This window comes from Cavia porcellus, unplaced genomic scaffold (genome assembly GCF_034190915.1).
Source record: "Cavia porcellus strain 051 isolate PalLab524CR breed Dunkin Hartley unplaced genomic scaffold, mCavPor4.1 scaffold_3, whole genome shotgun sequence".
NCBI lineage: Eukaryota > Metazoa > Chordata > Mammalia > Rodentia > Caviidae > Cavia > Cavia porcellus.
Genome location: NW_026947486.1, coordinates 117,740,135 through 117,752,170, shown reverse-complemented (window position 1 = coordinate 117,752,170; position 12,036 = coordinate 117,740,135). Strand labels below are relative to the sequence as shown.

The following is a 12,036-nucleotide window of genomic DNA, read 5'->3' as shown; positions in this document are numbered from 1 at the left end:
AAAGTGCTCTAAACGATATAACTGCATGTATATTTAAGTGTATAAGATAGATAATATTACTGAGTTTTGTTGGATCATTGTACAGAACTGTTTGCAGTCTCACTGTTGGAATGTCCACTTTACAAGCTTTAATTTTGTAACTTGAACAATTATTTCTAAGATGACAATATGTAATCCATTAATTAGTGATTTCCTACTGTTTATTTTTTTCTGTAAATCTGTATAACATGTACCCTTTCTCTGTTTTTTTTTCTTTTGCTCCTTAAATAAAATTTAAAAAAAAAGAAGCTTGTGTGTCTGATCTATTTAACATTTATGGTTTCAAGGGGCATCCATTTTCCTACAAATGACGTAAGTTTAACCTTCTTCGTGGCAGAGTAATACTCCACTGTGAATCATGCCACATTTTCTCTATCCCTTCATCTGCTGATGAACACAAAGGCTGCTTCCAAGGTTTAGCTGTTATGAATTGTGCTGCTAGAAACATGGGAATATGTACATCACCCTGGTACAGTGCCATTAGCTTTTTCGGGAAGATACCCAGCAGGGGACTAGCTGGATTAGATGCAATTTCTATTACGAGTTCTTTGAGGACTCTCCATGCTGATTTCCATTGCGGTGGTATCACTGTACATTCTGACCGATAACTGACACCCCCACACACATCCTCACCAGCACTTATTATTGGTTGATTTCTTGATGGCGGCCATTCTTTCTGGAGTGGGATTTATTTTAGTTTGCATTTCTCAAATGGCCAGTGATGGTGAACATTTTTTTTTCATGTATTTATTGGTAATTTGCATTTGAGAAGTATCTATTCATTTCAGATGCTCATTTTTTGATTGAGTCTTTACATGTGAAGGGTCCTTTTTTTGTTTGTTATATATTCTAGATGTTTGTCCTCTGTCTGAGGGGTACCTGACCAAATATATTCTCCCCATTTGTTTTCACCTCATTTGTTGATTCCTGGTATTATTTTGGTCAGCGTGTGGAAATCCAGTTTTCCCAGTACCACTGGGTAGAGGCTAGCTTTCCCCCACCAAAGGTATTATTTGTCCCCTTTTTCAAAGATCAGACGATGGAATATGCTTGAAATTGTTTCTGTATCCTGTATTCTGATCCATCCATCCTCAAGTCTATTTTGCCAGTTCTGTGCTGGTTTAGTCGCTGTAGCTTTGCAGTATAATTGGAAGCCTGGGACTGTAATGCCTCTGCCTTGCCCTTGTTGTCTGGAATTGCTTTTGCTCTTTTAGGTCCCTTCTGGCTCCGTAACAATTTTAGAATTTCTTTCTCTAGTTCTGTGAGAAACACTATTGATAATTTGATTAGGATTACTTTACATCTTGTAATAGTTTTGGAAGTATGGCCATTTTGAAAAGAAGCTGGGTACAAAAGAGTACATATGTCCCTTCTATTTATATGAAATTATTGAGCAGGCAAAATTAATGCACAGTGAGGTAATGCAGAGGGTAATGGTGGCCTTTGGAAGAGGTTATTGATTAGAAAGGGACAAAGGGGAGCCTATTGATGATGGGCTAGCTTTGAGGTGTGATGGAAAGTACTGTGAACATTTTAATAAGCAACTGGCACAGTGAAAGGCCCATTGCCATGAAATGCCCTGCAAATCAGTGCCCTCCCCCAGGTGGCACACACTGAGCCCATCCTTCTGGTCGCTTCCTGGAAGTCCTCTTTTATGAATAGTGTCTACAGTTGTGCAGTTGTGGCTGCCTCGACGTCCTGAATTGGTTCGACATGTGGGCCTCATGGTCATTCTGACTTTGGGGAAGAGCCACGGTGAGTTCCAAGTAAGGAGTGTGCGGTGGGGGTGGGGGCTCATGGCAAGGTGTCTTTTGTCATTGTTTTATTTAAACATTCACTCTATAATTTGATCACACCTTATGCCTTTGAGCAGGGTGATAGAAGTTACACACATACACACTAAGTGTCACGATTTCACTTACAGCACCTAAGCTATATTTCTATGTAAAAGAGGGAGTGCTAGGCGTGGTGGTGCATGCCTGTAATCACAGCCCTCAGGAAGCAGGCTGTCAGTTACGGCCAGCCTGAACGATATTGCAAAACCCTGTCTCAAACAAAACAAAACAAACATCCACTGAAAAGGGGGAGATAGAAACTGGAGAAGGCATTGGTTTTTGCTGGCGTTTCTGCAAAGCCTCGATGTGGAGACAGGTGCTCTGGGTGGACCTGCCCCTCGGCTGGCACCTGGGGGAAAGCCAGAAGCCCCAGTGTCTCCACCTGCTATACTAGGGATGCAGAGCAGCAGCTCCTGGCCTTGCTCACTCCAAGTGAGCATGATAACGCCAAGTGCATTTAGAGGCTCCTTGACTCTGTGAGGTACAGGGGAATGAGCCAAGCGAGGAGGCAGAGAAGAACCTTCCCGGGTGGTGTGCGAACCCCTTCTGGTTTCTGGTGGTCACTGGGAGTAGTGGGGGACAGAGGCGAGACCTGTTGAATGTGACTTGCAGGAGGTAAGCCAAGCACACTGTGTGGAACAGAGCTAGGGCAGAGTTTACCTCAGACCTCTCCCATCTGCATTTGAAAGCCGAAAGCCGCCTGCTCCTGAAGCCCTGTGGAGAACAGGGACACAGCATCCTGGGTTTGCAGTCCTCGCAGCAGGGAGGAATTCCCCCTGGGTGGGGGTGGGGCAGTCAGCCTGCTGGAGAGATCATGCTGCTAGCCCTGGGACCCTGGGACCTTGGGCAGTGAAAGTTAGGATGGTCTCAGTCTGTCCCCATAGTCAGCAAAGCAGGACAGAGCCACCGACCACCGCGGATGAGTAACTCTGTGATGTGTATGGGTGTAGGAAGTGTGCACTTTAAAAAAAAATAGCAATTTGCTATTATATATTATTTTGAACTTTTTCTTCTTATCCAGAATATTTTGTCTTTGGACTCTTTCAAGACGGTGTTCCTGAGATTGGAGGCTTTGCCCAGTGGCCATTCTGGACCCCACTTCAAGCTAGGAATGCCAGCCTCCCCTCCTTCAGTGCCCCCCACCCACCCACTGCAACCTCTCTGGAGTCGTGGCAGCTTAACTGGAGCTCGGCTTCATTCCTCCCGCACTGGCAAGGGGCTTGTTCTCAGAGGCCAGGGAGGCAGCTTGGGTCATCAGTGCTCCCACACCCCCACCAGCTCCCCACTTGGGTCATCAGTGCTCCCACACCCCCACCAGCTCCCCACTTGGGTCATCAGTGATCCCACAGCCCCACCAGCTCCCCACTTGGGTCACCAGTGATCCCACACCCCCACCAGCTCCCCACTTGGGTCATCAGTGCTCCCACACCCCCACCAGCTCCCCACTTGGGTCATCAGTGCTCCCACACCCCCACCAGCTCCCCACTTGGGTCATCAGTGATCCCACACCCCCACCAGCTCCCCACTTGGGTCATCAGTGATCCCACACCCCCACCAGCTCCCCACGGTCAGGGAAGGTGATTAAAGATCAGAGGGTCCTAAGACTGCTGTGGCATACAGCAGATTGTCCCAGGAACGCAACCTGTACCAAAGTCTTCCAATTCTCCAAGGTCAACGCTGCTTGACCCTCCCCGCAAGTAACTCTGGTGGACGGAGGAAAGAATTCATCCAAAACCACTGGTTAAAGCCACAATAGCACTTTTATTTAGTTGCTAGCACAAATAGAGAATAGAATTAAGGCAGTATAATATGTTTTTTGCTTATCCTTACAAACTTTTGTACAGTAAACTTCACTTAAAGTGTCAGTTCTAATCAACACCTGAAATGCTTATTAAACAGCAGATTTTTTTTCCCTTGAATTCTAGAGAATCATTCCCTGGGCTGTCAAGTGTGCTGATGCAAGACTGCTACAGCGTCACATTGTGTGTCACTCCACCTCAGTCAAATGTGCTGGGACTGAGGGGCATTGGCTTCTCTTCCTCCTCATGAGAGGCACAAGGCTTTTGGCAGAACACGGCACACTCGGTTCAGTTCTGGCGATCGGTTATCACTGAGAATTCCCTTGCGAATGCAAAAGAAAAATGTAAACACTGTGTAAAAACATCAACCTGTTTAAAAAAGCAAAGGAAAAAATACTCTGAGGTAAAGGGTAGTTATGATTTATAAAAACAACTGTAATTGAGACTAGGAACGTTAAGTTTGGATCTGCAGAGGAGTTAGTTATGTGTGCATCTGTGTCTGTGAAACTAAATGGAAGAAAATCCTGGCAAACAGCACAAACTTAAATGACTAAAAATAGAGTAAATGACTCTCACCATTTGCAGCCCTTTTTGACTATAAAACTCAGCACCCAAACTTGAATTTTCACAAAAAAAAAAAAAATGGTGTGACTACATCTTTCCTTTCTCGCAGGCATGAAAGTTTCTCTTAATAAGAAGCTCATCAAATTGCATTCTTTAGCTATGGGTTATAGTTTGTCACTGTAAACAAACTTTAAAGAGTGCTCACACTTTCTCGTAACTGCTTTTCTGACTGCCATGAAAAACTACAACAAAGAGTTAACACAGTTAAAACATAAAGCTATGCAGTCACAGTCACTTGACAAAAGTGGTCACCAAGGCACGCCTTCGACATTGCGCATGCACTCCTCCCCCACCTGAAGTGGGAGAAGACAGCAAGAGCAGCAGAGGGAATCGCAAGGAAGAAGGGGTGAGGTGGGAGCCGAAGCCTAATAGTGCCGTGTCCGGGCTGCCGAGGGCTGGAGGAACAGGTGTGAGAGTGAGGGGAATCCTACCTGGAAGATAGCAAGAGCCACACACACATTGTTTGCAAGTACACGGTGTCAAGAAGGAGTATGCCTGAAAGATGGGTGTCAGTGCCCGTGTGTGTCTGTGTGTGTCTCACTTTGGGTTACATGTGCAGAAAGAAGAAAGTGGAAAGTGGGGTACCACCTGGCCACTAACAAAGACACTTTTCACACAGCCGTCTCGTCGGAGTCATCTTCAACACCCATGACCCTCATGTCGCGATACCCTCTGGAAGCAGTGGTGACTACAGCAGGGTCACAGGGGTCATCGGCGAACACGGACTCCGGCTGGCTGATAGGAGACTCAGACTCCGGGGACGCTCTGGCAGAGCTGGAGACAGACTCAGGGAGGTCGACGATGGTGATGCCAGACTCACGGTATCCGGTAGCGGCCATCTCGGAGCAGTGGGAGCCAGGGAGCACTGGGTAGCCGGTAACAAGCTTCATGCGGCCAGTGGTGGGTTTCCGGTGGCTGATGACTGGGCTGAAGGCACCCCTGGAGTGGCTGCCAACAGAGATGTGACTAGTGGTAGGCTTGCAAGCAGACCTGAAATGGACAGTGTCATCCTTGAAGTGGACAGAGACAGGCCTAGGGTGGACAGTGGCAGACTTGGGGTAAACAGAGACAGACTTGTAGTGGCTGGACACAGATTTCCGGTAAACAGAAGAAGACTGAGAGTGGGGCTTGGAGTGGCCAGAGGCACAATCAGAGTGGCCAGCTGCAGCATCACCAGGCAGTGGAATATTCCGGAAGGTCATCGGGATTCCCTCCACATTAGGACAGCCACGGGCACGGTCTTCGTTGCGAGCATGGGCACGGGCATGGGCACGGGCATGGGCACGGGCGTAGGCACGGGCGTGGGCACGGGCGTGGGCACGGGCACGGGCTTGAGCCAGGACACGGGCCTCCCGTGCCTCACGGATTCTAGTGATGAGGCCAGAGATGAACAGGATAGGGTGGCGAATGGCATGGAAGATGGTCCAGTATTCTCGGCGGAAATTCTCATTGAGGACCCCATAGACGACAGCATTGAGGCAGCTGTTGAAGTAGGCTATGAAGTACGCCGTAAGAAAAATCCAGTCGGGGATCTTGCTGGTCACCTCCTTGGAACTGACAGCCACCAACACAGTAAGCACATTGACAGGGCCCCAGCACACTACAAAAAGGACGAAGATCACAAACATGGTTAGAAAATTGCGAACCTCAGCAAGTTGGTTGTCAGGATCCTGCCCAGCCTGGTCACGGGCTGCCAGCACTTTGCTCCAAATCCTCATGTAACAGAAGCCGACGATAAGGAGCGGGAGGATGAAGTGGATGCTGACGATGATCACGGTGAAGGTGGAGTTGTTGACATGGTTGAAGATGCAGGTGTAGGTGCGGGGGTCATACTCGATGGTGCCAACGTACATGTTGGGCAGGACAGCCACAACAGCCATGACCCAGATGATGACCAGGTAGATGCAGGTGTTGCGCACGCTGAAGATCTGTTCGTATTTGAGGCTGTGGCAGATGTAGCAGTAACGGTTGACAGCGATGGCCAGGATGTTGAAGACTGAACCCACCACGCTCAGGCCTGTGATGAAGCCGATTATCTGGCACTGCAGCTGGCTGAGATCCCAGCCCCCGACGGACATGGCATACAGCATCAGGGGGTAAGGGTAGATGGCCACCAGCACATCGGCAGAGGACAGGCTGACCACGAAGATGTTGGCTGGAAAACACGGGGGGGGGGGGGGAGAAGGGGGAGACAGAAGAAAAAATGGTTACCCTGCAGCTATCCGCAAATCTAAGGCAGAGTAGAGGCCCCACTGGGCTGGACCATAACAATTAGAAGTTCAGGAATGCTCTTAAAGAAACACAGCTGTGTTTTCAAGTTTAATTACAAGCAGGTCCCAGGTGACTGCTATGCAAAGCCAGATTTGGGATACCTTTGTCCAGTTTTTCTTTTTTTCCTTTCAGATGGTGTCACCTGTGGTGCGGGGAGAAGCGGAGCATGAACAACAACAACAAAAAACAAAACAGTGAGCAAGGAGGCACAAGCGAGCTGGCACTATTTTGGGAGGAAAAATGCAAACTTTTCACACCCGGTGGGGAAGAGGAGTAACAGTGCCTTCTATACAAGGTGCCTCTGACAAAGGACAGAAAAGGCAGTTTTCTAAGAGTGAGCCCTGCCTTTAGGGTGGGGTGCTGCGAGCAAAGAAATAATGCACGTGCGTGCGTGGGTGCTTATGCGTGCGCGTGTACGCACGTGCACACTGGAGAAGGGGAATCCCTGGCAGGATTGGCTTAAGCGCCTCTTTCACACCTGTCCCGCAGAAACCTGGGCATGGATCCCTGGCCCACGACACCCAGCTTTACTGGAGCCTGCAGGATACCCAGGAAAGTGAAGGGGACCCCCCACACACACACCCCAGGTTTTGCAGGAACCTTCCTGTAAAACCTTTCGCAAAAAGCGAGAGACCAAGTGCAGGCGCCCAGCGCTTGCTTTGAAAACACCTCGCTAATTAGCACTGGTTTGGCAAAACACTGCTCGCATTTTGGACTGGGAGAAAATGAGGGCTCTTTAATTTAAAGTGCAAAGGTGTGGCTCCTTTGGCCTCCTTCGCGGGCGCTGCCAAGGCTCCACTCCAGCGCTTTCCACCAAGGAGGTTCTTTCTAGGGTTTTCCCTCAAACTGAATCCAAGAAGGGAAAGGGAGAAAGAGAGAAAAGCCTTCAAAATAAAACTGCAACAACCATGAAAACTTTTATTTGGATTAGAGAAGGCGAGGAAAGGAAGAAAGGAAAGGGAGAAGAAAGGCAGAAAAGAAAGAAAAAGGCTTCACAGGTGGTCCCGGAGCTCCGGGGGTTAGACTGCCCTGTGGGAGTGAAGATGGGGTCCAGCGCGCAGGCCCTGGTCTCTAGGGTGCGCAGAAATCGGCCACACCCATCGGCATTGGAAAGAAACTTTTACTGATTGCGTGTGCACCGCTGCGTTTAGAAACTTGCGAGGTGCATGTGACTCCTCCTCTCAGCAAAGTAAACCGCCCCCCGCCCCCACCGCCCGCTTCCGCGAGTCTGATTGGTCCTCAGCGCCTTAGACTGCCCTAGTCCTCCAAAACCCACCCAGACCTAAGCGACCAGGTCACTGGGCGCCGCCCTCTCCCCTCCCGCGGTCTCAGGGCCCCTTCGCCCCTCCAGAGCCGCCTCCCACCACCTCCCGCGCAGGTCTTGGGCGCAGAATCCTCCTGCGTGTCCCCGAGCCTCCTGGGATCGCTGCTGGCACCGACCCTCGGCACCGGCAGTCAGCGCCCCACACGCCCCCTGAGCTCTGCAGCCAGACGCCCGCGCAGGTCTCTACCTGGTCCCGCTGCCTGCGATCTCGCACAGGTGACGCCGAGCCGCGATCCTCGGCGACTTCGCAACCCAGACCTCAAGTACCCCGCTTACGGACCTCGGGATCTCCGCCGCTGCCGCTGCTGTAGCTGCCTCTGCCTGCAGCACCAGCCGCCTCTCGCCTCCCTCCGCCGAGCGCCCAAGGACGGGCGGACCGAGCTGGGCTGCAGCGGGCTTGGAGCTCCCCGCTCGATGCTCAGGCGCAAGGGTCTGCGCTCCGCCGGCCCGAGCCTCTCGGGGGCTCCGGGGTCGTGGCGACGGGGTCTCGCTGGGCTCTGGCGCGGCCGCGGCGATGCGCTCCGCCGCCGGGAAACACCGCTGCGGCCGCCGCGAATTTAACTTTCCCCCAAAGCGCTAGGCTCGCACACCAGTGTTCCCTCCGCATCCTTATGGCCGGCGGAGCCTCCGCACGGCCGCCCCTCCCTCTCCGGCTCTGGTCCCCGACGGGAGCGGTCACGGGGAACTGTCGCGCATCACGGGAATCTGGGCTTTGCAGCCTGAGGCTCCGAGCTCTTTTTCTGAGCCTCTCCCCAGCCTTAGGGAGCTCCCAAGTTTACGGGGCGCAGGCAACGACATCACCCCCTCCCCGGGCTGGCGGGGAATTGGGGAGCAGGGACATTCGGTGTGGACCGAGAGCCCCGCACTAACCCTACCGGGGTTACGAGCACTACGCGGCGGGAGGGGGGAGGAAGAATGGCTTACCGGAATTTCGGAGCTTGTCGTTCCGCGTCACAGCCAAAATGACCATGGAGTTGCCGACCAGGTCTACCACGATGGTGATGACAATCGCGCAAAACATGAAGGTGACCAGGGCCGGCGGGTAGTCCGGCTGTGGCAGCTTACAGCCAATGCAGCCATAGGGGGTCGGGACTGCTAGGTTGGGCCCCATGCTGCTCCCGGAGACCCTTAAGATCCCCAAGAGGCTTGGGATCCGCAACCGGCTCAGGCGCTGCGAGGAGCTTCCAGAAAGCGTGGATTCCTCTTGGAGTCCAGAGAGTGAAAGCGAGCCCAGCCCCGCACGAACAGCCTTTAATACCGTGAGGGGTCCCTAGCCCACCCCTAACCTTCCACTGACCAATCAGGACACCCCTGCTACCCACGCATTAATTACCCTCTCCTCCTGGACAAATCCACGTCGAGGTGTCATCTTGCTTCCGATTGCCTTGTTTGTGCTTCCCCTGCTCCCCGCCACCCCTCCCACCAGTCCCTCAGGTACCCTGCTTCGTGACTAGCTCAGAGTTCACCTCCCCCTCCCCTCCAGCCGCTGCGCCTCCGTTTCTAGCAAATTCTCCTTTCCCTTCCATACAAACACCTGGCAAAGAACCCTAGATTGCAGAACGGGGACATGGGGTCTTTCCTGTGGTCTAGGACCAGCCCAACCCGATCCACATCGCCCAACAGGGTGTGGGGGACAGCCAGTGGTCCCTTAAACTATAGCCCCCAACCGTGCTTTCTCCTTAAGAGGTCGGCACCACTCTCAGGGCTCTTGCCCGTCAATAGCCCTTCTGCACCCATTGGGGAGTAGGGGACTACTGCTGTGGGGACTTCCACCCAAACTCGGGGTCCCTGTCCTCTTAGGGAACTGATTCCCGCTCGGGTTCCCGTCGGGGCCGGTTTAACTCCTGTGTCAGCAGCAGCAAGTGGCTGCTCTGTCCCCATAAAAGTCTTGCACTCATCGTGAACAAATGCACGCTGTGCCCCGCTCAGGAAGCGGGGAGCAGGAGCGCACACTGGGAACGAGGGGTGGCGGCCGGGGACCACTCCAGCTTCGGGTCCAGTGAGAGAGGGACCTCATCTCCTCACATAGGGGACTCTGGCGGAGGGAGTTCGGGGGACAGTGAGCAGGAAAGCCCCTGCCGCGCTGCCTCTTCGCCTGGATGCCTGGGCCAGCGGCTTGGGCTTCTGTCCCCTGTCCTAGTGCTCCGCACGACCCTCAGGGCAAAGCGGGGCTGCGGTGGCAGAGAGGGTGCTCGGTCCCCGGCGTGTCCCCTGACCGGCACCCTCGGCCCCAGTCCACACTTCTTGTCGGCCTTTCTTCCTATCGCTCCATGGCAAGGATAGGGTTAGGGTCTTATTTCCACCCAGTCCCGGAACTCTCCAGACTTTGTCGCCCAACCCGGCAGTGCGCCCCAATCTGTAAGCGCGGGCAACTTTAGGGTAGGAGCCTGCTTCCCCGACAGCTTGTTTCTGTTCCCCAAGGGGTGCAGAAGGCTCCGGACAGACGGGAGAGCAGAGCGGCACAGACCTAAAGAGACTGTTGGACTGGACACGGCCTTAGGGGTCAAAGCCTGTCCCTCGCACTCAGGCAGGGGATGCCACCCCTAGACCCCAACGCTCTCCCTTTGGGAGTGGATTTGTGCTGACTGCTAAAAGTTAAGACTGCTGTCGGGAAGCCTCTCGGAGAATCTTCGCGAACACACCTCAAAATTCTGTCCGGACTAGCCCGCTTGTCACCTTGGGGGACAGGGGTTGCACTGGCCCGGAGCGCCACCGTCTGGACGCAGCAGCCCCCCGCCTCGGGGTGACAGGGTGGTCGTGGCGGGGGTGGGGGGTTGGGGACGCAACATTCAGAGATCCTTAAAGGGAAAACGCGCTGCTGAAAACTCGAATGGCACCACGTTCCCCGGCGAGAACCGAAGAGGAAATGCGCTCCCCGGCGCGAGGCTGACGCCCCCAGCCCCATCCTGCGCGAAGCAAACCGTCTCCGCCCGCAGCCCCGCCGCGTTCATTATCTCCGGCTCCCAGCTCCCAGGCTGCATCCCCGCCGCCAGCCCGCGCTCTCCAGGCAACTCGGCCAGGGGTTTCCCGCAACCTCAGCTGCCGCCTAGACAGCGGTCTGCGATCCTCTCTACCCCACTGCGCGCCTGGCGGAGAGCCCGGCAGCCCAAAGCCGGTGGGATTTTGTAGGATCCACTGTGGGCTATTCACACGGATTCCCCGGAGGGTTTGGGTTCCTTTTGCTTGTGGGAAGGAGCTAGCTAGAGTATTTTGAATTCAAAGGAACAAATAAAATAAAATTGAAGCGGAAAAAAGGGAGAAAGGATTCCAGGGATTTAAGACCCTAGACTCCAGCTGCAAGCCATGCTGGGAGATGGAGCTGCGAACTCCCGGCACAGACACAGCGATTCTCAGGCGCCGCGCCGCCAGCCCAAGTGGTCCCGGAGCTGGCGCGGAGCCCGGTGTTGCAGGTCTGCCTGTGGCCGTGGTCTGCGCTTCCTGGCACTGGCGATGGGGCACAGTGAGCCAAACCCTCTGTCCCCCGGCCCCTTCCCCTGTTTGGATGCTGAGTGACCATGAGCTTCTGAGACTTGGGCTTTTCAATACAAATATTGAAGCAAATATTTTAAAAATCTAAGGGGTCTGGTGCCAGTCCAAGCCGGTCCGCTCTGGAGAACTCTGTATCTGATTAAGTTAATTTCCTTATATTTCCGAACTGGTCCCAATACAGATTCTGAACATCGCTCCGATGCTAAGAATAACGGTGAATCCGTCAGATAGAAACAGGAGGGAGACAACCAACACCTTTCTGCCAGGTTAGAAGTCTGTCATGCAATAAATTCAACGACTTTGGAAAGGTAAAGTTAGAGCCCTTTATGGGGTACAGCGCAGAGTGCGTGGCTTAGGATTCCAAAGATTTCAAATTAAATTTCTTTCTAAAAGGTCTGCTCAGGATGAATGGCTAAAGCAGACGTGGTATTTACACACAATGGAGTACTCCCCTGCCAGCACTGCTCTGCCCTCAACTCCGCTCATTTGTAGGAAATGGATGCTCCTTGAAACCGTAGTTACTTTAGATAAATCAAACATACGGGCTTAAATATTACATGGTTTCTCCTATATGAGAAACCCAAAGATGAATAAAAAGCGAAACAAAAGACAGATCATGGGGAATAGGAAGATGGATGCTTTGCAGAAGGGAAGG

At 52.9% G+C, this 12,036-nt stretch overlaps 1 protein-coding gene across 1 annotated transcript; it reads right to left on the bottom strand.

Moving 5' to 3' along the window:
- Nucleotides 1-3,615: 3,615 nt before the first annotated feature.
- On the bottom strand, nt 3,616-9,003 carry Gpr50 (G protein-coupled receptor 50). The gene is made up of 2 exons (XM_063245659.1): nt 8,817-9,003; nt 3,616-6,452 (listed from the first exon to the last, which is right to left on the bottom strand). Exons 1-2 carry the CDS (start codon nt 9,001-9,003, stop codon nt 4,909-4,911), a joined length of 1,731 nt encoding a protein of 576 aa, XP_063101729.1. The 3' UTR covers nt 3,616-4,908.
- Nucleotides 9,004-12,036: the final 3,033 nt, after the last annotated feature.

Bases quoted from the DNA above. Each gene is read 5' to 3' on its own strand.
- Gpr50 (XM_063245659.1), bottom strand. From the start codon at position 9,003: ATGGGGCCCAACCTAGCAGTCCCGACCCCCTATGGCTGCATTGGCTGT. The intron at 6,453-8,816 runs GTAAGCCATTCT...CGTGTTTTCCAG, and splicing joins CGACAAGCTCCGAAATTCCG to CCAACATCTTCGTGGTCAGC.